Consider the following 27,676-nt stretch of genomic DNA (forward strand, 5'->3'; position numbering starts at 1 on the left):
CTATAATCTGTATTGAATGTTACATTACATTTCTAACTGAGCTATATAAACACAATACCTAAACAAGAGAAATATAGATATCACAAAATTGACCTTAAATTGTATCAATAAATGAAAATCCATTCCAAAACAAAGTAATCATATCTATACCATAATCCCCTTTTTACCTTTAAAAAGAATTGGCTGTGACCATTAACCATTTATAACCAAGTACATTTAAATGAAAACAAACATTTATAAACAATATTTGGGAAAGCCACAGTGGCCTTGTGTGCCTCCTCCAGGCCAGCTACTTCCCATGCCCCTTAGGGTCCTAACTGTGCCCTCCATGTTGATTAAGGCTATGATAGGCCAGACCTTCTTGACCATTTTGTTCCCTTCCTTTCTCCAGATTTGAGCACAGGCATGTCAGTGTGAACTATTTAAACAACTGTGTTTCTGCTGAGCCAACAAGGAGCCTCATTTTGTTCATGATGCTTTCACAAATGGCCATGATGCAAGGGTGTACCTGGAAAGCTTTCTCTGTCCCAGTCCCTCTGTGTGCTCCCAAAGCAGAGAGTACATGTGGGTGTGTGTGAGTGCATGTATGTGAGAGAGTGCATGTGTGTGTTGTGAATGTGCATGTGAGTGTGTGTGAGTGCATGTGTGTGAGAGAGTGCATGTGCATGTTGTGAATGTGCATGTGAGTGTGTGTGAGTGCATGTGTGTGAGAGAGTGCATGTGAGTGTGTGTGAGTGCATGTGTGTGAGAGAGTGCATGTGAGTGTGTGTGAGTGCATGTGTGTGTGAGTACATGTGTGTGAAAGAGTGCATGTGAGTGTGTGAGTGCATGTGTGTGATCCTTGCCAATCATGACAACTTTGTGTACTGAGCCTTGCTGGTCAGGAAGCTTAATCTTTGATAACCAAGGTATCTTTAGAAGTTGGGAGAACAAATGACCCCAATTCCCAGTAAGCTTTTGGGTCTTGTTTTTACCAACCAAAGTAACTCTGGAATTAAAAAATACATGCCACTACTGATCCTGGGCCTGTTGGTTTGATTTTCATATGCATTACACACTTTTTTCAAACCATTAATTTATTTAAATTTAACCAAGCAAAACATATCAAAGTAAACCACAAGGTAATTTAAACCATGTTGGCAAGGGCAACCAGCCCAATAAACCCCCTTTTATGGAGGCTCATGAGGGAAGGCAAGACACAGAGAACTGTGATCTCAAATGTCAGCGGGCTTATCCAACAGATCCCTCTTCCTTGTGGTTGCTGAGGAGAGGAAACATAAGGGAAATCTCCAGATGATGCTCTGGGGAGGAGGATAAACGAGACACAGAAGGCATTCCAATCCCTCTTTTACTTTTACTATAGAGAGGCAACAAGGTCCCTGGGGTGGTTTGAATGAGAATGGCTCTTACAGGCTCATGAGTTTGAATGCTTGGCTGGTAGAAGTGTTTGGAAAGGACTAGAAGGTGTGGCCTTATTGGAGTGCATATGTCACTGAAAATGGGCTTCGAGGTTTCAAAAGTTCATGTCTTTACTCTTCTCTGCCCAAAACTTGTGGATGAAGTGAGCTTAGCTACTACTCCAGCCCCGTGCCTGTCCGAGGTCATGTTGCCCACCACGATAATCATGGACTCACCCTCTGAAACTGTAAACTCCCAGTTAAGGCTTTTTTTTTTTTTTTTTTTTTTTTTTTTTTTTAATAAGCTACCTTGGTCATGATTGTCGGGCGCGCTCTTTGTGTGGCTGCAATTGGAGACAGCTGAACAGCCCCAGTCTGTACCTGAGTGGGGGAGTGTGGATGAGGGAAAGGCTAGCTATAGACAAGAAAAGACAGAGAGAACAAAGGTCAGGAGGGCAGATAGGTCAATACTTTAATTTTTCACCACTCATATACCTTAACCAAAAAGTGAACATGGCATCATGTATATGGAACAAACAGACTTTTCTTCCTCACTTATTCTAAGGGTTCAGTAACCACACCTTAGCTCCAGCTTCTTGTTCCCTAGCCTTGAGGTCAGGAGTAGCCACACCTCAGATTCATGTCTGTTGTTATTTAGACTAAGACAGCCCCAAACATCCTTCTGTAGCCACACCTTTGACCTTTAGGTCTTGTGACTTGCTGACAGCTTTGAGCTCTGTCCTTGTGCCAAGATGGAGTGCAGCCATCTTTATGATGTCTCTTCACAGCAATGGAACAGTGACTTAGACAGTCTCCTAGACTGTCAGTTTGATCCAGAGCTTCAAATAGACAAACATCTGATGTTTTTCTGCACTCAAACCTGGCCTGAATTTAAACTGGAGGATGAAAAGAGTAGCCTCAGAGGGAAATATCAGCCACAGCGCTATCTTTTTGTGTGGGAGGGCACTCATGTGTTAAGGTTTCCAGCTTGACTGCTTCTGTACATAGGCTTTCCAACAGTTGCTCTGGTTGCCACGCACTCAGGACATTATACAGCTTAAATTTATTGAAGGGCTGAAGTGACCAAGTTAACGCCATTTTGTACTGATCATGCCCCGACTCCACTTTGTGTCTGCACAGACATCTTTCACCCCCTATCCCCTGAACATCCCATCTTGGCAGCACATTCAGAACTTTCCATGACCTTGACCATGGCCCAGATACATCACAAAATATCAGCTGAATGTATAGCCTGAGCAAATGCCACCAGTTCCCCTGACCTGTACCTGAAGTGACGCCATCGTGGCTTTCACCTTTAATAACACTGTACTCCTGAGCTTTGGGGCCCAGAGTTCTTTGATGATAGATCCTGCTCTTATTAACCAGCTAATAAAGAGCTCTGGTTTGGCCTTTTATGTGTAGTGGTCTGTAACTTTGTCACCTGAACTGTAAGAAGGTAACCCTTCAAAAGCAAGTGTTCTCTCTATGACAGCCTTTCCTGGGTGCTGGAGAAAAAGGAAAATCATCACTCTGAGGCTGAAGGCTTTCTGATTTTTGCCAACCCCCATTCCCAACGCACAACCCAACAGACAACAAAACTAACTGGAACTGATCTGCCCATGTTACAAACAGATGGATGCTTTGGGTCCGGCCTGCCATCACGTTTGTCAGGCTGCACCTCTTTCAGCAGGGTAACCATTAACAATCTTCTTCAGATCTAAAGGGAAGCAAATGCCTTTCATGTTTGAAACTACGACAAGGTGTGGTACGCATTTTTTGGCAAGTTGTCCTGTGCTGTTTAAGCTCACTGAAAAGTTGACTCTCATGGCAGGATTTGACACCCCTACTTCAGATCTGAGCATGCTTGTCAAGTGTCCTCCAAAGCCACTGACTCTGTAGCAGGGAGAACAATAGAACAGCCCAAGAGTAAAAGCGTAGCACCAGAGACCAGCTAACGGGTAAGCCATTTCAACTGGTTGCTGTTGTTTATCCCCCATAGGAAAGTGCCTGCCGTGGGAATGGCTATGATGGGAATGCATCCATGAAAGGATGGGGAAGGCCTTCTGCCCAGAGGCTCCCAAATGGTAATTCCATCGTGACGGTCTTAACAGGGTTTCTTTGGCTGATTTCTGCTGATCTCAATGTTTTGCTGTCTCCCTGCTACTTGTTACTCATTGCTTGATTTGTGTTTTCTCTTTAGTTAATAAATTTGCTGGTTCAAAATGAAAATCATGCTTCTGGTAAGGAGCTCACTCTCCAGACAGACAGAATACAAGAGTTTGCTCCTTTTTACTGTCTGTGGGGTTTGCCTGAGAATTTACACTAGACAAAAGCCTTACAGCATAACAATGTATATACAGGTGATTTTTTTTTTTTTAAAGATTTATTTATTTATTATGTATACAGTGTCTGTCTGCGTGTATGTCTGCGTGTATGTCTGCAGGCCAGAAGAGGGCACCAGATCTCATTGCAGATGGTGGTGAGCCACCATGTGGTTGCTGGGAATCGAACTCAAGCCCTTTGAAAGAGCAGCCTGTGCTCTTAACCTCTGAGCCATCTCTTCAGCCCCTATACTGGTAATCTTAACTTGTATTACAGTGTGTAGTTTGTATTTAATTCTCTTTTAATAAGATGGTAAATTTGTTACTATGTGCTAAAAGGGTAGAACCAGTAGGTGGAAGAAAAACATGTTAGAATAAAGATATTTGTTGTAAATCAGGCTTTCTGAATGATAAGACTATCCTAAAGTTAGATAGCTAGATTCTTCCAGAACAAGAAAAATAAGACAAGGCTAGAAAGCCTACACAAATCACAGCTGTCTGAGTATATAAGGAATATAAAAGCTGAGACCTGGCACTGATATGAGTGACATTAAAATTTCTAAGGTCAAAGTTCAGTACACTAATAACAAACTTTTGTTTAAGTCAGTGAAGTTCTTTTATTATTTTCTTAACATTTACAAAAAAATAACTAGTAAAAACTATATCTAATTAACGTAACTCCGAGGGTAACTGAGTCTTAACAAAACCAAGATTTGAATGTGTTTGGTTTTTACAAAAGCTTTATCTAAATGTTACACAAAGGTTAAAGGTACCAGACTGCTGCATCGACCTTCTGTGTGCTCAGCAACCATACTTGGAGGCCTTAGCCAGTGCGGGCAAGGTGAGTAAAACAGCCTGCAAAGTTATTTAGGCCCCGGGGAATTGTGGGCATCTCCACAGAAGTCCTGACACTCTGGTGACTCACCTGCTCTCTTGACCAGAGGCTATAGAGATCCAAAGGTCAAATCCTAACCAGTGTACAAAGTGGAGAGCAATACCGCAGGGCATGCTTCCTGTGCTTCTGAGGGAAGCCTGAGTCAGCAAGACACATTCTAACCTGTAAGAGAAAGGTTAGAGAAGCCAGGGGCTCCATCCCAGTCCCAAGAAACCCTGAGATCTGGCATTGACAGTTCAAAGAAAGTGATGTGAGTGGACAGTGGGTGATTTTTAATTTTGGCTGTTAGTCTGAAACAACCAACAGGAAAGCATAGCTGGAGATTAAAGTGACTGGTTTGTTTGTTTTGCTTTGCTTTGAGACAAGGTCTCACTTTGTAACTCTGGCTGGCCTGGATGTAGATCAGGCTGGCCTTGAACTCACATAGATCCCCCTGCTTTTGCCTCCTGCATGCTTGGATTAAAGCCATTCCATCAGGCTTCCCCCCCTCCCGCCCCCCAAGCACGGTTTCTTGCTGTGTAACAGTCCTGGCTTGCTTTGTAGAGAAGGCTGGCCTCAAACTCAGAGATCTCCTGCCTCTTCCTCCCAGTTAAAGGCAAATGCCAACCAGCCATGCTTTTAATCCCAGCACTTGGGAAGCAGAGGCAGAAGGATCTCTGAGTTGGAGGCTACAGAGCAAGTTTCAGGACAGCCAGGACTACACAGAGAGACCCTGTCTGGAAAACCCAACCAAACAAAAAACAAACAAACAAAACCCCACAAAGCAACAACAATAACAAAAAGGCATCTGCCACCTTGCCTGTCTTTTTTGTTTCAACAATCCAAGTAGGCACACTCTCCAAAGCACCAGATTTAAAGCAATTATAGAAAACCACTTCTCACTAATGATTTCCTTTTTGAAAACAAGAAAAATGCCACCCAGATACAGGACACTGCCACCTTGGATCACTTTGAACACTTCAGCACCCAATGAGACTGTAAGCATGGTGGCAGCTGGGATCGGATGGGAATTCTGGCACTTGGGAGCCAACGAATGCTGTGTGTTGTACAGCTAGGGATGGAAAGGTATTTTGGGTACTCAGGAGCCAAGGAATACCATAGGTCACGGTAAGTGTAGCAGCTTACAGCCCTGCTCCAGGGAAAGGCTTCCCCGTGTAACAAACAGATCTGCTCCCACAGGGGAGGGCTTCCACTCCATTCCCCAGAATGTGCCAGCTCCTCAGCGTAGCTAGGGGAAAGTTATTACAGCCCTGCTCTGCTTGCTCCACTCTGCACTGGCTCCATTCTGGAGTAGGAAGGTCTCACCCAAACCTCATTCAAGAGATTTATTGGGAGGGAAGGATCCAGGAGAGTGGCTGTCCTCACAGAGGACAGCCCAATAGCCCAAGCTGAACAAGCTTGGTTTATATAGGGCTTCTTAGGGGGCAGTTTTTCCATGGTGGGATTGGTCAGATTTCAATCCCTGAGCTCAGATTCGCTAGATTTCCTGCTCAGGGTTTTCTGCTCAGGTTCAGGGTCAGATTTGGCTCTGGTTTCAGGGCCAAATGTGTTTCCTTCACTGGCTCTTTTTAGCCTTTTGGTTCTAATTTTAGGTCCAGGGTAATTTCTTTCACTGGCTCTGATTCTAGGGACAAAGTGTGTTTCTTTGGCATCAGTTTCAGAATCAGGGTGCATTTCTTTGGTCCTGATTGCAGGGACAAAGTGTGTTTCTTTGGCTGTCCCTTTTTCCTTACAGAGACAGGCAGCTGAGTCAGTATCATTGTTGTTTGTTCAAACCTGAAAACAGGCTGAATCAAATGGCTCTCCTTCTTTCTCTCTTCTTCAAACACTCCTGCAACACCACACTGTTATTCCAACCCTTCCAACATTTGTCATAGAGCCTGAAAGAGAATCCTTGCTTCCTCATTTCGAATCCAGCCTTGAAGGTCAGGGAAGAAAAACACTCAAGAGGAGCCTAATAAGCCAAATATAGATGTGTGAGCCTATATAGAGAGGGATTATAATAGGCTATAATTCAGACATTAGAAGAATTTAGACTTTTATGTGGATGAGTGCATTTATGTATGTGCACCAAGTGGTTGCCTGAGGAGGGGAGAAGAGGGCAGCTGATTCCCTGGAACTGGAGTTATGAATAGTTGTGAATCACTGTGAGGATGCTGGGAACCAAACCTGAGCCCTCAGCAAGAGCAGCAATAGCTGATACCCAGTGGGCCATCTCTCCAGCCCTGGTGCAGACATTTCTACATGTCATTTGTTCTGCCCTCGGGGTTCTCTGCCTACAGATGTTGATGTCAAGCTTTTGTATAAACTCACACCTGCTCAGAGGTGCTAGGGCAGTCAAAGTTCAGATTCCTCAACAGCTGTTATAGGTTACCTCTCCTCAGGGAAAACATGACAATTTCCATGCTTCCATGACAACGGAAACTGGTCGGGAAGGTTTAAGGCAGGGACCCCGGAAGCAACAGCTCCTGAAATGTCCTTGGCCCTGTCGGCAGTTTTGTCCTTGCTACAAGCCAGAAATGCCAGGAAGGCGTTCCGGTTCCTGGTTAGCTCTCCTAAGAGAGCAGCACTGCCTGGCAGCTCACGTGAGGATGTGATCATAACTGAGAGGGGGCACCTGCACTCTTCATGGGTGGTCCAGCTGGGCCGTCCACCTGCCCAAGCCCAACCCCAGTCTCTGCCATAGGTCTAGCGGCTGGATGGTGCCGCGTCTTGGGACCCACTCCAGCTTCTACTTAAGTGCCCCCCCCCCACTCCAATAAAACTCGCCCTACGAGGGCCGCGAATTTCATTCTTTGAATCCACAAGAAGCTGGAGCCAGTGGTTCGGTAAAAGTTTTGTGTGTCTGTGAACGTTTGGCTCCCTAACTTCCGAGTCAAAGCCCCACCGCCCGTGAGAAAGAAAGCCTCCATGAAGCTCTAGGATCTCACTTTCCCTTGTCACCTGGGCAAGGAGCCCATTTTCTCTTCCCAAGTCTCAAAACGTCCCTTGTCTTTCTACCCTCTTTTCTGAGAGCAAGTCTTGTATGAGACAGACTGGGTCTGAACTCTTGTTATCTCCACCTCCCAAGTACTGGGATTATAGGCTCTGTTAGGCAAACCATGAACTACCCCATAAACCAAAAACACATCCGGGTGGTGTGCTCAATGCAAGGACGGAAGAATCCACTCCAGCGGAGAGACCTTAAAAGGGATCAGCAGTAGCTTTCCTACATTCTTCCAGGGGGTCTCGGGAGTTTTCAGTTTCTTTGTGTCTTTTCTTCCGCTGTCAGATCCGTTCAAGAGCAGAATTAAAACAGATTGTGGTTTCTAATTGCTTTACTTTTGAGAATTGAGCACTACATTCCATAGAGTAAGCTAAGTGCATACTGACAAGGTTTTATAAAAAGGGAAGGGCTTGAAAAGGCAGAAACCAAAGGCGAAAGTGGTCAGTTTTCTTGGAGGGTAGAGACAGAGATAGAGAGCAGTAGGAAAGCAACTCTTACCAGGTAGGTGAGCTTCCTGACCAAGCTAAAATAGAGTGCAAAATAACTTCCTTTGTGTGAGGATTAAGGTAGAAGGAGCATCTTTATCATGCCAATTGGTAGTGGCAAGTTTTCCAAATTTCACTGTTATCAGTTTAATCTTGATCTGTAAGAGCAGATAAACGTTTTAGTTTCGTTTTTGGTGACTTTAGTTTCTCTTTTGAATTTTAACCTGGCTTGTTTAGATCAGTTCAAAACAATGGCCTTCTGTAACCCTCTCTCTGTTCTAAAAAACAAAACCCTGGCATTGTACTCCTGTTGTGTATGTAACTGAGGATGATTTAAAAGAAAAGGTTCTTTAATCTCTGTGTGTGTGTGTGTGTGTGTTGAGTCACAAGAGGACATCGGATCACAGAACTGGTGACACAGTGCTGGAAAGTGAACTCTGATCTCTGGAGAAGGCTTTTAACTGCTGAGCCTTTTCTCCAGCCCAGCTGAGGGTGATCCTCCTGCACCAGTGCCTGGGCTTAGAGGCATGCACTACCACACCACCAAGCTCAGTTTAATACAGTGCTAGGAACTGTATACAGGCCTTCATCTTTGTTAGGTGAGAATTTTACCAACTAGTGGTGGTGGTGGTGCATGCCTTGAATCCCAGCACTCAGGAGGCAGAGGTAGACAGATCTCTTCTATGAGTTCAAGGCCTGGGCTAGTTCCAGGACAGCTAGGGCTACACATAGAAATCCTGTCTCAAAAAAAAAAAAAAAAAAAAAAAAAAAAAAATCACTAACTAAACTACAACCCTAGCCTTTCATCATTTAACATTAGAAATAGCTCTTGGGAAAAATGGTTCTGAATAATCAAACTGGAAAACCTCAAGGTGGCTGCAATGGTACATATGCCTGTAGTCCTAGCTCTCAGCAGGTTGAATAAGAGGATCATAAGTTCATAGGCAGCCTGGACTACATATTGAGTTCCAGGCTAAACTGGGCTACACAGACAGATCCTGTTTCTAATAAATGAATAAAGTCATTTTGGCCTAGTGATGTTGCTCAGTAGTAGGATACTTGCCTAGCATTCTGGATCCCTGAATTCAATTTCCAGCATGGGGGAGGGGGACTTTTAATTTATATAAACATGTAGCAATTGAGAATACTTTTACTTTTGATCTGTTAAAGGATCTCACTTTGTAGATCAGACTAGCCTTGACCTTACAGAGATCCACCAGCCTGTCTCCTGTGGGCTGGGATTAGAGGAATGCTAAAAAAAACAAATCTTGAGAAATAAATGACTAAACAAAACCATTGAGCATCATAAACTTGATGGTACTCGCTGAATCCTTCCATGCTCTGCTCTACTCTGAATGAATTTGATTATTTTAGTGACTTTTTCGTCACTGGTTCTATTTGTGTTCTTAAGGAAAAAATGGTGTATGTGTTGCCTGGGATTGAATCCAGTGCCTTGTGCATAGTGGACACATACTTTACCAGTGAGCACCCTCCCTCATCCCTCAAGCCCTGGATGGCTGTGAGAAGCTTTCCAAAGTTTGGTTTTAGAGACAGTTAAATCTGAGTGTAAGAGTCACAGTGATAAAGACAGGAGAAGGGGGCAGTGTTTAGGGGAGGCACGATCAGGGCCCTAGGCTAAGGCAGTGTCACAGGGTACTGGGCTACCGGTGCTGGAGTTGGCAGGGAATGGATCTCTGAGTAAGGGGCTATCACCCCCATCACTTCCGCCTGCAATCTGTGGTTCTGCACAGTCACAGATCTGATTGGAAGGAGGGACAGTAGGAAGGGGCTTAGGAGGTTGCTTAACCAGCCTGCTCTTCCCTCATGCTCTTGTAGCAGAGAGAAGACACCAATGGATACATGGAATCTCTAAAAACAGTTCAGTGGAAAAGCATAGACTATGTGTTTTATACAAAACAGAATTGATGAAACATGTTTTACAAAATTTAAAAACTGACATGCATGAAAATATCAAAATGAGACCCATTATTTTGTATGTTAACTAAAGAGTAAGAATGAGACTGGGTGGTGGTGGCATATACCTTTAATCCCAGGCAGAGGCAGGAGGATCTCTGTGAGTTCAAGACCAGCCTGGTCTACAGAGCAAGTCCCAGAACATCCAGAGCTAGACTTTGTCTCAAAAAAAAAAAAAAAAAAAAAAAAAAAAAAAAAAAGGTTAAAGGTGAGAGTTCCTAGCTTGCAGTAAAATCAGGGTGCTATGTTTTGGTATGAAGAAAGATGCTGGAGTAGAAATTGCATTGGAGATTAGAAAGAGAATCTTTTGTCAAGATTGTTTTGCATTTAATTTTATGAGACAGAGCCTTATGTAGCCCAGGCTGGCCTTAATTTTACTGTGCTTTTGAATAGTTAACTATGTAAAAGATGTGTTACATTTGTTTATGTTGTGGGATATCACTTTAACTACATAAAAGTAGTACATTTGTTAATGATTCATTTGTTTAGTTAAGTAAAGATGAGTTGCTGTTTTTACCTTGCCTGCCTAAGGCACCTGGTTGGTCTAATAAAAAGCTGAATGGCCAATAGCTAGACAGTAGAGGATAGGCAGGGCTGGCAGGCAGAAGGAATAAAGAGGAGGAGGAATCTAGGCTTGAGAGAGAACTAGAGAGGAAAGAATGATAAAACTAGAGAGGAAAGAAAGGGATACCCTCAGGCCAGCCAGCCAACAGCCAGATCAAGTAAGACATACAGAATGAAGGAAAGGTAAAAGGCCCCAAGGTAAGACGTAGATGGAGAGAAACAGGTTGATTTAAGTTAGAAGAGCTAATGGGATAAGCATAAGATAGGGGTGAACATTCTCTGTCATGATTTGGGAACTGGTTGGTGGCCCCTCAAAAATCATGATACATTACTGTTTAGCCATGGATGCCTGAACTCCCAAGACTTACCTGTTAATATTCTCTCAACTTCCCAGCTGGCTTTTAAATGTTGCTCTTCAAGCTCTAGTTTATTTTCCCTTTCAGGCCTTTCCTGGCTAAAGTAAGTTATGACTAGTAAAGGGATAATCTATACCACAGCAGCAGACAAAGTACTGTAGCCTTTGTTATGTAGCTTGTGTATTGCATTTTGTTTCCTCAAATATACTGTAAGCATCTTAGCAGACAGGAATGTCAGAGTGTTTTAGGTTTCTGTAATATCCACTCAAGTAGGAGGGACAGATCTGAGACCAGATTAGACCTGAAGACCTCCATGCATCTTCCATAGTACAGAAGAGGGGGTACAGATGCTGGCTGGCAGTGAATGGAGCCCAGGGGCTAGAGAGGAAGCAAAGCTCCACTAAGTGAGCAGCCACCCTCCCCTCCTAAGAAGGGAATGTTACTTTCTGCCAGGTGTCAATTACAGATTTGAGCAAAAAGTTATTTAAACTGAACGTCCTGGAAATGGGCAAAGAAAAATATTACATTATCACTGGCTAAGAATATTTATTTAGGCTAGGCACATGCCTTTAATCCCAGCACTTGGGAGGCAGAGGCAGTAGGATCCCATGAGTTCAAGGCCAGACTGGTCTACAGAGCAAGTTCCAGGACATCCAGGAATGTACACAGACAAACACTGTCTTGAAACAACAACAACCACCAAATAAAACCCCAAGACAGAGTATTTATTTATTTATTCATTCATTCATTCTTCCCCTATTGAACTATTTATGACATTTTCAACTATATGAGGTTGTTTTTAACAATTTTAGCTCTTTAAGATTGGTGTGTGGTGGGTTGCAGACATGGCTCAGTGGTGAAGAGCGCTGACTGGTCTTCTGGAGGGTCTGGGTTCAATTCCCAACAACATGGCAGCTCACTACTGTTTCTAACTCCAGGATCCACCACACTCACACAGGCTTACATGCAGGTAAAACACCAATGTACACAACATAAAAATGAATAATTATATATATATAATATATATACATATACATATACATACATACATATATATATATGTACACACACACACACACACACACACACAAGATCGGTGTGTGTGTGTTCTGCTGGTGAAAAAAGGCATGGAAGACAGGTAAAAACCAAAAATGCTCTTTTGCAACCCAGAACTCATTGTTCAGTATTCGTTTTTATAGACATGAGAATGGAATATGATAGGTAACACAGCTCAAAGTGATGGTGTGGTTTTATGCTCCCATAGTAGATCCTGCTACTAGTGAGTGTCCTTTGGTCTCCTGCATACATAGCACAGCATATTCCTGTGAGACTGCATAGTCATGTCCACTCCTCATCTGAATTCTGCATACCATTCAGGACTTCACCAGAGTCTTGGAAGGATCACTCATCAAAGGAGTAGATATGTATCACAAAGGAACCCAGAATGCATTGTTCTATAGACATGCCTCCTGGAGCCCCATCTTGTATATGGTGAAGGTGTGTTGCTTTACCTACATGTGATGGACCTTATTTGTGCCTTTATGTTAGAAACCATTTTATACATTTGAAAAAGAAAGAAAGAAAAAAATAAGTATGGGGCATTACTTGGCTTCACTGGGGATAGGGGACTCTGGGAGCCTTAGTGATTTAGAAGTATATATTAGGGAGGTTTGGAGATAGCCAAAGCAAAAGCTGGAATATTTCAGTTAAGAAAGAAACATGGCAGCACTTTTGGTGATCTCAAGTGGGAGGCTACCAGGGGTCCCAGGCCATAAGCCATAGAGACCATAGGACCTGTGGGATGAGGCTCTGGGTTGGCTGTGATAAACTGCACACAGACAACAGAGCCACAAACATGGTGAATAGAACATGACACACAGTGCAGAAGAACCAGTTACCCTGGAAGGCAAGGGGCTTGTTACACGCATGTAACCGTTAGAGGTAAAAATACACCTGGTAAGTCAGAATGCCTTGAACTTACTCCAGTATCCTCAACTCATCTGCCTGACTGAAGTGCTATTTAATCCTTTCTTCTTCCTTTTTCTTCCTTTTTTGAGACAGGATTTCTGAAGCCTTGGCTAGTCTCTAACTCAAGGCAATCCTCCTGCCTCAACTTCCCAAATTCTGATTATTGACATGAGCCACCACACTGGGCTAAAAGGCTATTTCATTTCTCAGTGTTAGTCAGAATATTAAGATTCACATAAGTATTTATTTCAAAAGTAATATTTATAAAGCTCCAAGTGCTATTTGTTGCACCCCATTTATTAAGCCAAAAAACTTCAAGAATTTCAAGTTCATAAATTTAGCTCAACCAGATGGACAAAGAAGGGGACAGCATGGTTCTCAGTGACATCTCCTGTACAAGTACATGTGCTGTTGTATGAAGGCTTTCTTCTCACATTTCTGCATAACAGCCTCTAGATTCTCCAAGGTGGCTGATTTAACACCTTGGCTCTGAGGGTTGGTGCTCTGTTGCGCAGGTGGTGGAGTCAAGCTTCCAGGTCCCTTTCTTGCAGGCCTCCATGAACAACTTGGTGAGGCTCAGGTGAGCTGAGCAGTCTAAAGGTGGGCAGTCTACTTAAGGAGGAACCCCATTCTACATCAACTGTCCTTAGTAAGATTAACTGCCACAGCGCATAAGGGATGGTTAGTCCTTGAGGATACCCTAAGTGACTTCCTCTGGGAGTTTTTACCCCAGGAAGAAGCCATCTGGCCACTTCCCTTGTATTACATCTCTAAAAGCTGTTCCATTTCCTCCAACACTACTGTGAAGTCACTGACTTGATCCTTACATACGGTTTGCTGCTCCAGGAACCGGACCCTTTCTTCTTCTTTCGACTTCAACTTCACCTTCAAGGCCTGAAAGGGAAGGCATTCCAAAGGAAAACCCACAACAAAACTCTGGCCTCATAGGAGGACAGCACTCTGACCAGAATGTTACACCTGTGCTGCAGAGAGGAAGACCAGCCAAGCCAGACACTCAATTTCCTATCTTGGATCTTATCTGGGCTGGTTTGGGGAATTTTTTTCACTTCTGTATTTAAACTGGAGTGCTGAAATCCTGTGTCTCCTGCCCCATGGTTTCTCCAGGCAATCTAAAATCACACAGACCCAGTTTATTTTTAAGTCAGAGTCTTACCATGTAGACTAGACTTAACTAGACTGCCCCATGACAAAAGGTGTGTGTCCCCATGCCAGGCTTCTAATCTCTCTCCCTCTCTCTCTGTGTGTGTGTATCTGTCTGTCTGTGCATGCGCGTGCCTTGGATGCCTGTAGAGAGGAGAAAAGAGCATCAGACGCTCAGAGCTGGAGCTATGGAGTTATGGGATTGCTACAGGAGCAGCAGGCACTCTCAACTGTGAGCTGTTCCTCTCTAGCCCTGGAATGTGGATGTCCTGCTCAGGTCTCTTCACATCTTGACATACGCTTTCTAGCATGGATTTCACATAGTCTCAACTTTGAGCCTGCCGTGTGGACCACTGTTAAGTGTAGAGATGCCCTTCCCCAACCCAGGCTTTATCCCTGGGAACATTTCTGAGTTCTCAGGAACATAAAAAGAAAAAATTGTGGAGGAAAAGCATCTAAAACAGAAACCGATCTAGTAAAACTCCAGGAATTTAGTTAACAATGGCACACCAGTGTTGGTTTCTTACTGGTGACAAATGTGTAAGGGTTTGTGAGCTGTTATCCTTAGGGGAGCTGGATTTTCTGCATTATCTATGCAACTTTTCTATACATCTAAAATTTTTAGAAAATGGGCTTTTCTTTTGTTTTCATTTTGGTTTTTTTTGAGTTGGGGTTTCTCTGTGTAATAGCTCTAGCTGTCCTGGAACTAGCTCTGTAGACCAGGCTGGTCTTTGCCTCACAAGTGCTGAGGTTAAATGTGTTCACCACCCCCACACGGCTTAACAATAGTTTATTAAAAACAATAGGAGCCAAGCATGGGGACAGGTGAAATAGCTCAGTGGGTAAAGGTGCCTGCCACCAAGCCTGAGGACCTGAAGTTTGAGTCCCAGGTCCTGTGGCATGTATGGACCCACATACTTTCAGACATACATACATACACACACACTCACACATAATAAATAAATACTATAAAGGCAGAGGGAACTGGAGATGTCTCTGAAGTTAAGTACCCCCGCTCTTCCAGACAATTCAATTTTTAGTATCCATGTTAGTCAGCTCACATTGCCTATAACTCCAGTTCCATGGGATCCGAAGCCCTCTCATGTCTTCCACTGGTACTGTACATACGTGGCATACATTCACACTGACACATACTCACAAGTAAAAATAAATGTTTAAAAAAACAAAAAAAGAGCCAGACATGGTGACTCACACCCATAATATAGCACTTAAGGGGCTAAGGTAGGAAAATCACACTGAATTCAAGACCAATCTGGGCTACAGAGCAATACTCTATCCAAAGAGAAGAGTCAGGTGGTGGTGGTGCACGCCTTTAATCCCAGCATGGGGGAGGCAGAGGCAGGTGGATCTCTGAGTTCAAGGTCAGCCTGGTCTATAAAGTCCCAGGGTAACCAGGGCTGTTACACAGAGAAACCCCATCTCAAAACAAACAAGGAAGGAAGGAAGGGAGGGAGGGAGGAAGGGAAGGAGAGAGGGAGGGAGAACTAGAAAGATGGCTCGACAGTTAATAGCTGTTCTTGCAGAGGACCCAGGTTCACTTCAGTTCCCAGGACCCAACACGACAGCTTTTAGCTGCCTGTAACTCCAATTCCAGGGGAGCCAACACCCTCTTCTGACCTCCACGGGCGCTGTTTCTCATTCATACACTTAGGCAAAATTAACTTAAAAAAAAAAAAAAAAAAAAAAAAAGGAAAAGGAAAACTAGGGAAGAACTATCCCCCAATCCACAAACTAAAGTAAAAGTGGCAGCTCTGGGTGGGGTGCCTTACCTGTAACTCCGCCATCTGCTTCTTGGCAGTTTCATTGAAAGCCTTCAGCTCATCTTGTAAAGTTTCCAGCAGCAGCTGAAAGTGAAAGGAAAGAATATATAGAGAGAGCTGAGCCTGGGGTGGTGGCACAAGTCTTAATCCCACACTCAGGAAGCAGAGACAGAAGGAGATCTCTGAGTTCAAGGCCAGCCCAGGATCTCCACTGCTCCCCTCTGAGGAACCCAGCCCAGCAATGAGCCAGATTCTGAATAGATGCTGTTCTTAGGAACTGTTCCTCTATACCATAGACTCCTTTATCTACTGAGATAAAATTCCCCATGTCCAATATCCCATCATTTATTCAGGCAATATCTACAGTCCAGACCCAAGAAACTTGGTTTTTACTACAGGTCCCTTCCTGGAGATATCAAATTTATCTACCACAATATGCTCTGTGCTGCACAGACCTTAGGAGCAAACCCTACAGACTCAGAGAAAAGCCAGAGGTGGCTTTCTCGGCTGGCATTATGACAATCGATCTTAGGTTTGGGAGTCTTTATGCCCAGATAAACTACTTTTCTTTAGGGAATTCAAACAGGCTAGACCTTGGCATTATGAGTTGTCAGCAATGGGATAGGGAAGACATTTGAAGAAGTGTAGACGGTCTCTATACAAGTTCTCCCTATCAAAGGTTTTTGTGTGTACAAACATGTGCATGTGTGGTATGTCTGAAGTGTTGGAGTCAATCTTAATGTCATGTATACTAGGTAAGCACTCCACCATTGAGCCACACCCCAGATTCCGTGTGTGAGTGTGTGTGTGTGTGTTGTATATATGTGTTCCTTTGGCATATACACACACATGCAGCTACAAATGCTTGAGGCCAGAGATTGACATCAGATATCTTCATTATTGATTGCGTGAGCATGCTATAGCATATATGTAGTGATCGTGGACTGACTCTGTGGAGTAGGTTCTCTTCATCTACTTTTCCCTCCAGGAATCAAACTCAGGGTGATATTTGTACTGCAAGGACCTTAATCCACTGACCAGCCATCTTAAGGCATCTGCCCAGCCTCCCCCACATCTTAAACAGTTTTTAAAACACGTTTAATATGTTTATGAATACATGCATGCATGTACTGTGATATGTGTGTGGAAGCCGGTTGGCAACTTAGGGGAATTGGTTTCTTCTTCCCATCATGTGGGATCTGGGGATCTAATTTGGGTTGTGAGGCTTGTAGCAAGCACCTTTACCTATTGAGCCACCTCAACAGCTCTCCATTTGTCAAAAAACATTTATTTACATGTGGGAGTAATTCATACCACCATGTTGTGGTCAGGGGACAAACTGAAGGAGCCAGTTCAGGGACTGAACTCAGGTCATCAGGCTTGGCAAGCAAACACCTTTCCCTGCTAGCCCATTTCGTAGGTCCATCTTTATTTTTTTTGAGACCAGTTGGTAGGCTGGCAGGACAATGGCAGCCAGAGAGCCACCTGTCCCACCCCTCTACCACCCAGCTTTTACATGGGTGCTGAGGATCTGAACTTGGGGCCTCCTGCTTATATGGCAGGCACTTTACCATTGAGCCCTTTCCTCAGCCCACTCTGTGTTTTAGTATGTTTTTAGTTCAGAGTCACTTATATCTACCTACCTGTGAGGATATAACTACCTTTCAAGTAAATATGCTGCAAGTACACACTCCATTTCTCTCATCTAGTATCATGAACAACCAAAGCCAAGCATCTTTACATTTTCAGAGCACAAAACACAGATCTTAGCTCCTGCTGGGTGATGGATCAGTCTGACCCATTTTAAGATTGAAAGCAGTCAGCTAGGCGGTAGTGGAACACACCTTTAATCCCAGCACTCGGGAGGCAGAGGCAGGCAGATCTCTGTGAGTTCGAGACCAGCCTGGTCTACAAGAGGTAGTTCCAGGACAGGCTCCAAAGCTACACAGAGAAACCCTTGAACCCCACCCCCACTCCCCAAAAAAAGATTCAAAATCATCTTGTTATAAGATCAAAATAAGTTCATTCCTGCTTTTGGTAAAATTTGGATTTGACCAGGCCTTGACCCATTTTCTGTACTCTGACCTGTCCACACCCTATACCCTGATCTTCACCCTGATAAGATGTTCTGCCAAATAATTTTGAAATGTTCAGCCAAGTCCTGTGCAACCAAAATTCCTCTGGAAATTCTCCAACCCTTGAGAGTCCCCTAATCTTGCAGTTTTGGTGGCTGTATAAACTTCACTGTCTCCTATGATCAATGCTATTTTCTCCAACCCTCCTTTAGGGGGATAGCCCTGTCTAACAGAAAATAAAGCTTAATTTGACCAAAGACTTTGGTAATGTATTTACTCTTATTTGGTGAGATCAACATTAGGCCCTGGCTGAGGGCCTACCAATCCACACTCTTGCCCTCACCATGGAGTCCGTGTGATCTGTAGTAGGTTCCCGCTGTGATGTCAGGGTCTCAATGCCTAAAATGGATAGATACAACAAAGTCAGCCTCACATGGGAAGTACACCGTAACCAGAGGGAAAATAGCCTCCATGGACAGTACAGGCATTATTTTTGAGGGAAGCCCCTCAAATGCCCATTCTGGAAGCTTTCCCCTGACCATGTCTTTCATGGCAGCTCTCAGAGCTGTATTTTCTCCAAGGCTGTCTCTCTAGGTTTGCAAATGGCCAGAGTCTATTCTGTTCTGCTTCTCCCTGGAGAAACTTTGTTGGGAGGAAATGCATGTTAGTTTTCATTTTATTTACAATATAAAAAACTACTTTAAAAATTCTTTCAGGCCTTAAAAGGCATTATCTTTGGTAACTGCAGTTGTTTGAATAGGAATGGCCCCCACAGGCTCATATTTTGAATGCTTAGTCACCAGAGAGTGTCACTATTTGAGAAAGATGAGGAGGCAAGAACTTGTTGGAAGAAGCGTGTTACCCATGCCAGGTCTAGTCTCTTTTCTCTGCCTCTCTGCCTATGGATCATGATCTAGCTCTCAGCTACTAGTCCAGGACCTGCCTGAATATTATCATCCTTCCAAGATGGGACTTAGCCTCTCAAACTCTAAGGAAGTCCCCAATTAAATACTTTCTTTAGCCACAGTGTCTTGTCACAGCAATATAGCAGTGACTAAGACAGTAAATGTATGCATATAGTAAAGATAGTGGGCTAGGTGCGTATTCCCTACCTTTTAACTCCAGCACCTAGGAGACTGAGGCAGGAAGAGTCAATGTTCAAGGTCAGCTTGGGTTATCTAGTAAGGCCTTGTCTCAAAGACTTTGCTCCCCCATAAATCTATTCTAGTACCAGGGAATTCAATATTTTCTTCTGGGTGTTGGTGATGCACACCTTTAGTCCCAGCACTTGGGAGGCAGAAGCAGGTAGATCTCTGTGAGTTCAAGGCCAGCCTGGACAAAAAGCAAGTTTCAGGATATCCAGGGCTATTACACAGAGAAACCCTGTTCTGAAAAAACAAAAAAACTAACCAAACAAAAAGAATCCCCCCCCAATGTCCTATACCCCCAAACAGACCGTACAACTGGGTCAGAGGGTGTAATAAATGCTGGCACATGGCAGGCCCTGGGTTCCATCTCTAGCACAGAGTCAGTATTCCTTAATTCAAAGAGGCCCAAGTTCCTTTCCTGGGCAGTCTCTGGCTCTTCAGTGTAGCCTGAGGTCATCTCAGTCTTTGGACAAACTCTCTTCTTGGGGGTGGGTACTGGGGATAGAACCCAAGGTCCTCCACATCCCCTTTCACTGAGCTCTACCCTACGCAGGGGCCACATTATTCCAGGCACTGTGAAGAAGCCAAGTCAGGAACCATGAGACAGAATTTTCCCTCTAGTCACCTGAGCAGGCTACCTTGTAAGCTCTATCTGCCCTGGAAAGAAACACAATGTTTCTGGTCTCTTTGCAAGCTCATACCTGCTGGTACCCAATGAGTGAAGCAGTACTCAGCTCAGGGAGAGACGTGACTCTCTACAGCCACCTGAAATCCTATTAGTCAGGCAGAAATGGACGTTTCCTAAGGACATGAAGGCAAAGACTCCTTGCTGCCAACATAGCCCCAGGAGGGGCACCTGTGCTGCTTCAGACGGCAGTTGTGTGCTGTCACTTACCAGGGCTGAGGCTTTTGCTCTCCAAAATTGCTAAGCAGTTATCCTGAAACTTCTCCAGCAGCTCTACTTTCTGTGTCAGGTCCTTCAGTTCTCCCTAGGGAGAGGCGTCCTGTAAGTGGCAGGTCTTTCTTGCTTGGACTCTGGGTGAGCTCACCACAGCAGGAGGAGCCTCTTTTCTGTCTGCAGTGGTCTGCTTGCTCCCACCCAGCAGGAGTGCACCCAGGGACGGCTGATGAGCTTCATACCTGAGTCTCTGCCAACTTCTGGTGTAACTGCTTGTTGACGGCCTCCAGGAGCTGGTTTTTATCCTTTAGTTCCTCCTCTGGTTTTTGCTTATTCAGTGGTTTGTAGCTAAGATAAATTGTAATAACAGGATGGGGTGGAGGGTTTTGGAGTACATGCAGATGAGTTATTCAAATGGGTTCCAATCCTGGCTTCCTGACACTGGCCTGTAACCTGAGGCTGTTTCTCCTCATTTCTAGAATTAAGACAATACCTTCATTTCATACCACTGCTACAAGACAGAGAATCCATGGACAGTGCTTAACATCTGCTGGCATGTGGCAAACGTAATCAACAGCTGTCATCCTTGATATTAAACCTTCAGTTTGAAGATCCTGAGTTTTCAAAAACGTGTGTGTGTATGTGTGTTGTGTACATGTGCATGCATATGTAGTAGACAGAGCAGGACTCTAGGAATCTTTCCCTATTACTCTCCACTTCATTTCTTTGAGATAGGATCTCTTAAGTCTGAAGCTCACCTAGACCACCAGCAAGCAAATTCCCAGGATCTACCTGCTTCACTCTCCTAATTCTGAAGCTAAGGGCAGGTATAGCCATGCCCAGCTTTTTACAATGGTGTATGGGGATTCTGAGGCCTTCATACTTACACAGCAAGTACTGTCACCCACTGAGCTACCTCTCCAGCCACAAACCTTTGTGTGTGTGGGAGCGTGTATGATTTTTAAATAGTTTCCCCTTATGCCTTAGGGTTTCTATTGCTGGGATGAAACATCATGACCAAAGCAATTTGGGAAGAAAAGGGTTTGTGGGGCTTATGCTTGCAGATCACTGTTCATCACAGAACAGGAAACCAAATAGGACAGGAACCTGGAGGCAGGAGCTGATGATGCAGGCCATGGAGGGGTGCTGCTTACGTGGCTTGCTCTGCCTGCTTTCTTAGAGAACCCAGGACCTCCAGCCCAGGGACAGCTCTATCCACCATGGGTGTGCCCTCCTCCATTGATCACTAATTAAGAAGAGGCCTTACAGGCTTGTCTGAAGCCCTGTTGTCTGGAGACATTTTCTTCAGTTGAGGCTCCCACTTCCCACTTGATATAAAACTAGTCAGCACACCCTACACCTGGTTGGCCTGGAATGTAGCTCAGGATGGCCTTGAACTTGTGGCAATCCACCTTAGTTTTCCATGTACTTCTATTACAGGCATAATCTAACACATCTAGCAAGAAGCTGTTTTGGGGTGAGGGGTGTTGCAGGATATTTGATTATACTGTAAACCCCAAGATCCAGTAATTTACTGGAAAAATCTGTTTCAAGTTGTGTGGCTCAGCCCTAACACACACCTTTAATCGAGGAGCTTTCTGCTAGAACACTGTAACAGGATTAAATAAAGTAAACCATAGGTCATGAGGCGAAGCAAGCACCCAGTTGACAGAAACTGAACATAGGATTATTAAGAAAACAAAACAAAACAAAAACAGAGTAAGAGGGAGTCAGGAGGACAGAGAGAGATGCACAGGAAGGGAAGTTTGAATTTTGTTTGAGGTGGCATAGAAGAGGGATCATTTCGGGGACGATGGAGGAGCAGGGTCAGCTGGGTGCTTTCTCTGCCTCTCTGAACTAGCAGGCTTCCACCCCAGCAACTGGCAAAATCGAACTATTGAGATTTTGATAGAAACCACCCCCAAAAACAGAGGGGAGCTGTCAAAATGGTTCAGTGGTTAAGAGCATGAACTGTTCTTCCAGAAGATCCAAGCTCATATCAGGCAGCTCACTACTGCCTATGATTCCAGCTCCATCTGGATCAGATACTCTGCAGGCACCTGCATTTGCATGCACATGCTCTCATGCATGCCGAGCACACGCACGCACACGCGCGCGCACACACACACACACACACACACAGAGTTTAATAAGTAAAGTTAAAAAATAAAATTTTAAGCCTTGGGGTTTCCTGTCAAGATGATGGTACCACTGATCCTTGCCCTAATGCTGGTTCTTACACCTTGTTGTAGCTTACCCCCCAAATTCCATTCAGGTATATGGCATGGTACCCAAGACTTAAACACAGCAAGCAAACCTAATGTGACTGTTATCTGCATCCACACCTGAGCCTCCGCCCTCAGTCTACCCCATGCTCATGTTATCTGTATCCACACCTGAGCCTCCACCCTCAGTCTACCCTGTGCTCATGTTATCTGCATCCACACCTGAGCCTCCGCCCTCAGTCTACCCCTTGCTCATGTTATTTGTATACAGACTTGAGCCTCCGCCCTCAGTCTATCCCTGCTGTTATCTGTATCCACACCCGATTGAGCCTCTGCCCTCAGTCTACCCCATGCTCATGTTATCTGTATGCACACCTGAGCCTCCACCCTCAGTCTACCCCATGCTCATGTTATCTGTATCCACACCTGAGCCTCTACCCTCCGTCTACCCCATGCTCATGTTATCTGTATCCACACCTGAGCCTCCACCCTCAGTCTACCCCATGCTCATGTTATCTGTATGCACACCTGAGCCTCCACCCTCAGTCTACCCCTTGCTCATGTTATTTGTATGGACTTGAGCCTCCGCCCTCAGTCTATCCCTGCTGTTATCTGCATCCACACCTGAGCCTCCGCCCTCAGTCTACCCCATGCTCATGTTATCTGTATCCACACCTGAGCCTCCACCCTCAGTCTACCCCTTGCTCATGTTATCTGTATACAGACCTGAGCCTCCACCCTCAGTCTACCCCATGCTCACCTCTTCCTGATGTTCTTCCTGCTGGCAGGCTCTGCAACTCTCACTTGCCTACAGAAGCAGAATCAAAGCTGATCAGAGAACCACAGTGCTGGGTGCTATGAATGAGGTACAACAGAGGGCTTGGCTTCACTACTGTTTGGAAACAGGGTTTGGACGCCCAATCCTCCTGCCTCAGCCTCTCCAGTTCTGGGATTACAGGTGTATGCTACCACACCTGGTTTACGAGATTTGAGTTTCTGAGAAAAGAACCAAAGTAAACAGTAAACAGCACAGGCTGAGGGCCAGAGGGTCCATGCTTGTTGTGGGATATTTGTACACTATGTGAAGATGCATTGCTGTGATTGGTGTAATAAAAAGCTGAGTGGCCAATAGCTAGGCAGGGGGTAGGACTTCCAAGCAGAGAGAAGTAGGAGTCGTTGCTTGCAATTTCACGAGCAGACTTGGAGCAAGTTGGATGTATAGTACTAAGAAGAGGTAACTGAGACACATGGTAGAATTTAAAAAGTATGGGCTAATTAATTTATAAGAGCTAGTTAGGGAAAAGCCTAAGCTAAGGCCAAGCTTTCATAATAAATAACAAGTCTCTGGGTCATTATTAGTTACCGGCTGGCGGTCCAGAGATAGTTCGATAAGAAAGCTTGCTACTCATGCATGCTGGTTTCAACTGGTGTGGGAAGATGGCTTTTTATTAAGGAAAGGGGCCTTAAGCACACCAACAACCTGACTGCAAGCACTCTGGCACTGAGCTCCCCATACCTCTAGCAAGATGCCAACCAGATGCCAACATCTGCTCTTACCCATTCTCTCTCCTTGGTTTGGTGACTTTTAGAACATCAGGATCTGAACCTCCTGGATGAAGATGTTTAAACACATCAGCTTCTTTGCACTTAACAGGTAGCTTAGAAGTAGCTCGAGTTTGTGCATCTGGAAGGGAAAACAAGAGTGAATCACAGCATCTTGCCCTAGCAGCTGCCACCCTGTGCTATACAGAGCTCCCTTATGAGCTATCACAAGCCCTTGTTTTCATTCTGTACACATTCAGTAAAGGAATTGAGGTTGATTCCAAAGACAAGGACTCTATGCTAATTGGCTTTAGAAACTAAGATTCTTTTTTACTTTTTGGAGATATGATTCTTTATATCCTAGTAGCCTTGATCTAGATATGTGGAGACTGCTTGTGACTTTCAGTGATACTCCTGACTCTGTCTCCAAAGGCTAGGATTGCAGGTGTGCGCTAACACACATAGCTTCAAAATCCATTATAAGTCATAGCTTAGTGTACCTGATGATATATCCAACTGACAGGCTACAGGTATTTGAATACGGAGGTCAATACAAGCAAAGAGCCAGAGGAAATGCCGAGTTAGTAAGGAGAACCCTGCTGGAGCTGACCCGTCTCAAGGTTCCCATACCCAGTGTCCTAAGACAACATCTAGCTATCTTCTCTTAAGTGTTGTCTAGTTTCACCAAAATGTCTCCCTAACCACTCAGAGACATCGTTACATCCTGCTGCCTAGTAAAGGATGTAAGCGGACGAGATAGAACACATCAGCTATATACTCTGGTGTATATATACACACTGCTGGTGTGAACAATTCTCTCTCCTCTTCCCTGTGCCAGGCTCTTGCCCTTCAACAGCGCTTTTCCTTTGTTGGCCCTTTATTAAACCCAAGAGGTTCCTGTTTGGCATTCCTGCTCATCTCCCTGTTGGGCCAGGCTGGGTAACTCATCCATCCCCACCATACATGTCACTTAGCATACATGTTATACTAGCGTTTACATGACATAGCACCTGCCGTGCCCTACCCCCAAGCCTTTCTACTTCTTTCCAGCTCAGGGTTTTCTAGATTATATTAACCCCACTTTGTTCACTGTAAAATGGCTATACTAATTAAATAATTAAGTTGAAGAAACGACATATAAAGTGCTGGGTCACATTGCAGGGTACTTTGTATTTGATAAAAATTTTATTCAAATAACTTGCTCCACAATAAAGTAAATATATAATACCTCAGGTTAACGAATTTGTTTGTAAGTACAACTTACAGGGCACCAGAACTCTAGTTTTAATATTCATAACACTATGCAAATATTAAATGGGTTCTTTGGAGGTATCTTTTAGAAAAAAAGTTATTTTGTGCTACTATCTTGTCTTATCTCAAGTAGTATTAAATGCAATAATATATCTAATCCATGTAAAAGAGTTCACAGTAAATTGGAAAAAAAAACAACTAATTCAATAACTGCTATCAGCTCCAACAATCTCTTTCTGCTGAGCAGGGGACTGCACTGTAGGAAAAAGTCAGTAGAACTTAACCAAGAGTGTCTTCTAGAGAAGACACTCAGGAGAATTGGATGGCTGACGTAAAGAACACTTGAATCAAACTTGTTGATTCAAACCCCTCCTGGAAAGGTCTTGCCATACAGCCCCAGCCTGCAACTCACTATATAGACCAGGTTGGCCTGGAATATGCATTCATCCTGTCGCCTCGAACTCTGGACTGCTGGGATGATAGAGTACAGCACACCCAGCTTCATTGTTCCTTTGAGTGGAGGCTGCCTAAAAATCTTAAAACTGTTTTAGTTATTGTGATCATTAAATCGGGACAGGTCTTACAAGTGGAGATGAAAACTTGGGGTTTGTCTAGGAAGGCTGTCACTGGCAGCTATTCAGGGACACTGTGAGGGAGGGGACAAGACTGGAGAGGTCTGCACATCCTGCCTTCCACTCCTTAAGCAGTGCCTCTGCTGATGAGGATGTTTTGAGGAAAATGGCAAAGAGACTAACCCTTTAAACCTGGTAGGAAAGCCTATCTTACCTTAGAGGCCAATCTTGCCTGTCACTGCTCTTCAACCAGCTATATGGATTTGGAAAGTGATGGTAAAGGCTGTCCTGAAATGGCAAACAGCTGTGGGGTGCCAGGGCCATCTTCTATGCTATAATATTTTTTTGTTTTGTTTTGTTTTTGTTTTTTGAGACAGGATTTCTTTGTATTGCTTTGGAGCCTGTACTCTGTAGACCAGGCTGGACCCAGGCTCACAGAAATCTGCCTGCCTATGCCATCCGAGTGCTGGGGTTAAAGCCATGACCACCAACACCTGGCCGGCCGGCCGGCTGCTATATTCTTTACATTAAGCAGTACAGCCACTACAGAGCCCACCAGATGGCTTTCAACCACAAGAAAACTACCAGGACAGAAATGCAACTACAAATTGTTTTGGTCATGCCTCCCTTCTCTCAAGGTTCTCAGTAACTCAGGCTAGGACAGGGTCTTCTCTCACTCTACTTAACATATAGTGACTGTGTTCAGGAGAGCCACTGTGCACCTGTTAATGTGAACAAGGCATCCTGGGGCTTTCTCCCCACTATCCCCACTACTCCTCAGAGGATTCTCTTATCTGACAACAAACTCACACCTGCAAGACAACCAACCCTAATTTGGAAATAGAAAGGTTAATTGCATAAAAAGTGATTTCTAGGGCTGAAGAGATGGCTCAGCAGTTTAGAGGGAGAAGTACTCTTCCAGAGCAATGAGGTTTGATTCCATGACCCCTATCAGGTGGCCCACAACTGCCTTTAACTCCAGCTGTATAGGATCAAGTCCCCTGACCTTACTTGGGCACCTATTATTACATGCAGAAGCATCCTGTTCTCCCCCCCCCCATTTAAATAAGTCTTTAAAACAGAGTTCTAGAGAGGCAGGTGTGGTGGCAGTGAGCACGCCGGGGCTGAAGCAGGAACTGTGGCAAAGTTAATGTTACCCAGAGCTACATAGTGAAAACCTAGTTTAAAAAGAAAAGTGAGTCCATGCACCGGGCCTGATGACACATGCCTTTAATTCCAGCACGCAGGAGGTAGACTTAAGATCTCGAGTTCGAGGCCAGCCTGGCCTATATAACGAGTCCCCCAAGCCCCCCACTACATCACACAAAAAAGCTATTCTTAAACAACCACCAACAATTTGGATCTAACTGGAAAAAACAGAAGGGGGTGGGGTCTGGGGTAGGAACTGGGACTCTTTCTCAATTCGTCATCAGCATACACAGCCTGGTTTGGGGTGAGGAGCAGGTACGTAGGCGTCAGAGCTAACCGAACGCCGCCCCAGCATACAGATTTCGATCCTTTACTCCTAGTATGGTCCACGGAGCCCCGGCCGGTGGCGGTGTGGACACCCACCTGTGGTCAGGCCGCCGCTCGGCATCGAGTGGGGCTGTGTGTCGCACGCCGTCTTAGCACTGGCCATCGTAGCCAAGTGGCTCGGCTGGGCCCTGGAAGGTGCAAGTTGGATTATTAGCAGCGCCGGGGTAATGCCACGCCAGCCGGCCCGTCTGCCCGCACGCAGCCCAGCCCCGGGCCCGCAGAGCCGAACCCAAGCTCCAGCCGCTCCTGCCCGCAGTCTTCTTCGTTCCCTTTCAAAAGACGCTCCGCAGCAACCGCCCAGCCTTCGGCAGAGCTTGCCGCCACGCTTTCAAAAGGAAACTTCCGGGGGCTGGGCGAGAGGGGGCGTGGCTCCGGGTCTGTAGGCGGCCCTGTTGTACGGAAGACTTTCTCCGGCAATACGGCCGCGGGAGCCGCCATGCTGTACGGAAGGTTCGAGCCGCTTGCCCGAACCCGCGGGTCTCGGCCGGTCAGGGATGCACTTGGCAGGCTTGAATTGTGCTAGTGAGCCACTGTGTCACAT

At 44.9% G+C, this 27,676-nt stretch overlaps 1 protein-coding gene across 1 annotated transcript; it reads right to left on the reverse strand.

Moving 5' to 3' along the window:
- Positions 1–13,225: 13,225 nt before the first annotated feature.
- On the reverse strand, positions 13,226–27,573 carry Knstrn (kinetochore localized astrin (SPAG5) binding protein). Its single transcript, XM_051183699.1, has 9 exons — positions 27,365–27,573; positions 27,172–27,263; positions 23,792–23,918; positions 22,995–23,042; positions 20,252–20,357; positions 20,007–20,100; positions 18,307–18,362; positions 15,898–15,972; positions 13,226–13,840 (listed from the first exon to the last, which is right to left on the reverse strand). Exons 1-9 carry the CDS (start codon positions 27,571–27,573, stop codon positions 13,709–13,711), a joined length of 939 nt encoding a protein of 312 aa, XP_051039656.1. The 3' UTR covers positions 13,226–13,708.
- Between the last annotated feature and the right edge of the window lie 103 nt (positions 27,574–27,676).

The sequence above is a fragment of the Phodopus roborovskii genome, unplaced genomic scaffold, assembly GCF_943737965.1.
Source record: "Phodopus roborovskii unplaced genomic scaffold, PHOROB, whole genome shotgun sequence".
NCBI classification, from domain to species: Eukaryota; Metazoa; Chordata; class Mammalia; order Rodentia; family Cricetidae; genus Phodopus; species Phodopus roborovskii.

Excerpts from the sequence above, each read along its gene's own strand:
- Knstrn (XM_051183699.1), bottom strand. The coding sequence starts at position 27,573 with ATGGCGGCTCCCGCGGCCGTATTGCCGGAGAAAGTCTTCCGTACAACA. Across the intron at positions 18,363-20,006 it reads GAGCAAAAGCCTCAGCCCTG|GCATTGAGACCCTGACATCA; the intron begins GTAAGTGACAGC and ends TATCCATTTTAG. Across the intron at positions 13,841-15,897 it reads AGCAGATGGCGGAGTTACAG|GCCTTGAAGGTGAAGTTGAA; the intron begins GTAAGGCACCCC and ends CTTCCCTTTCAG.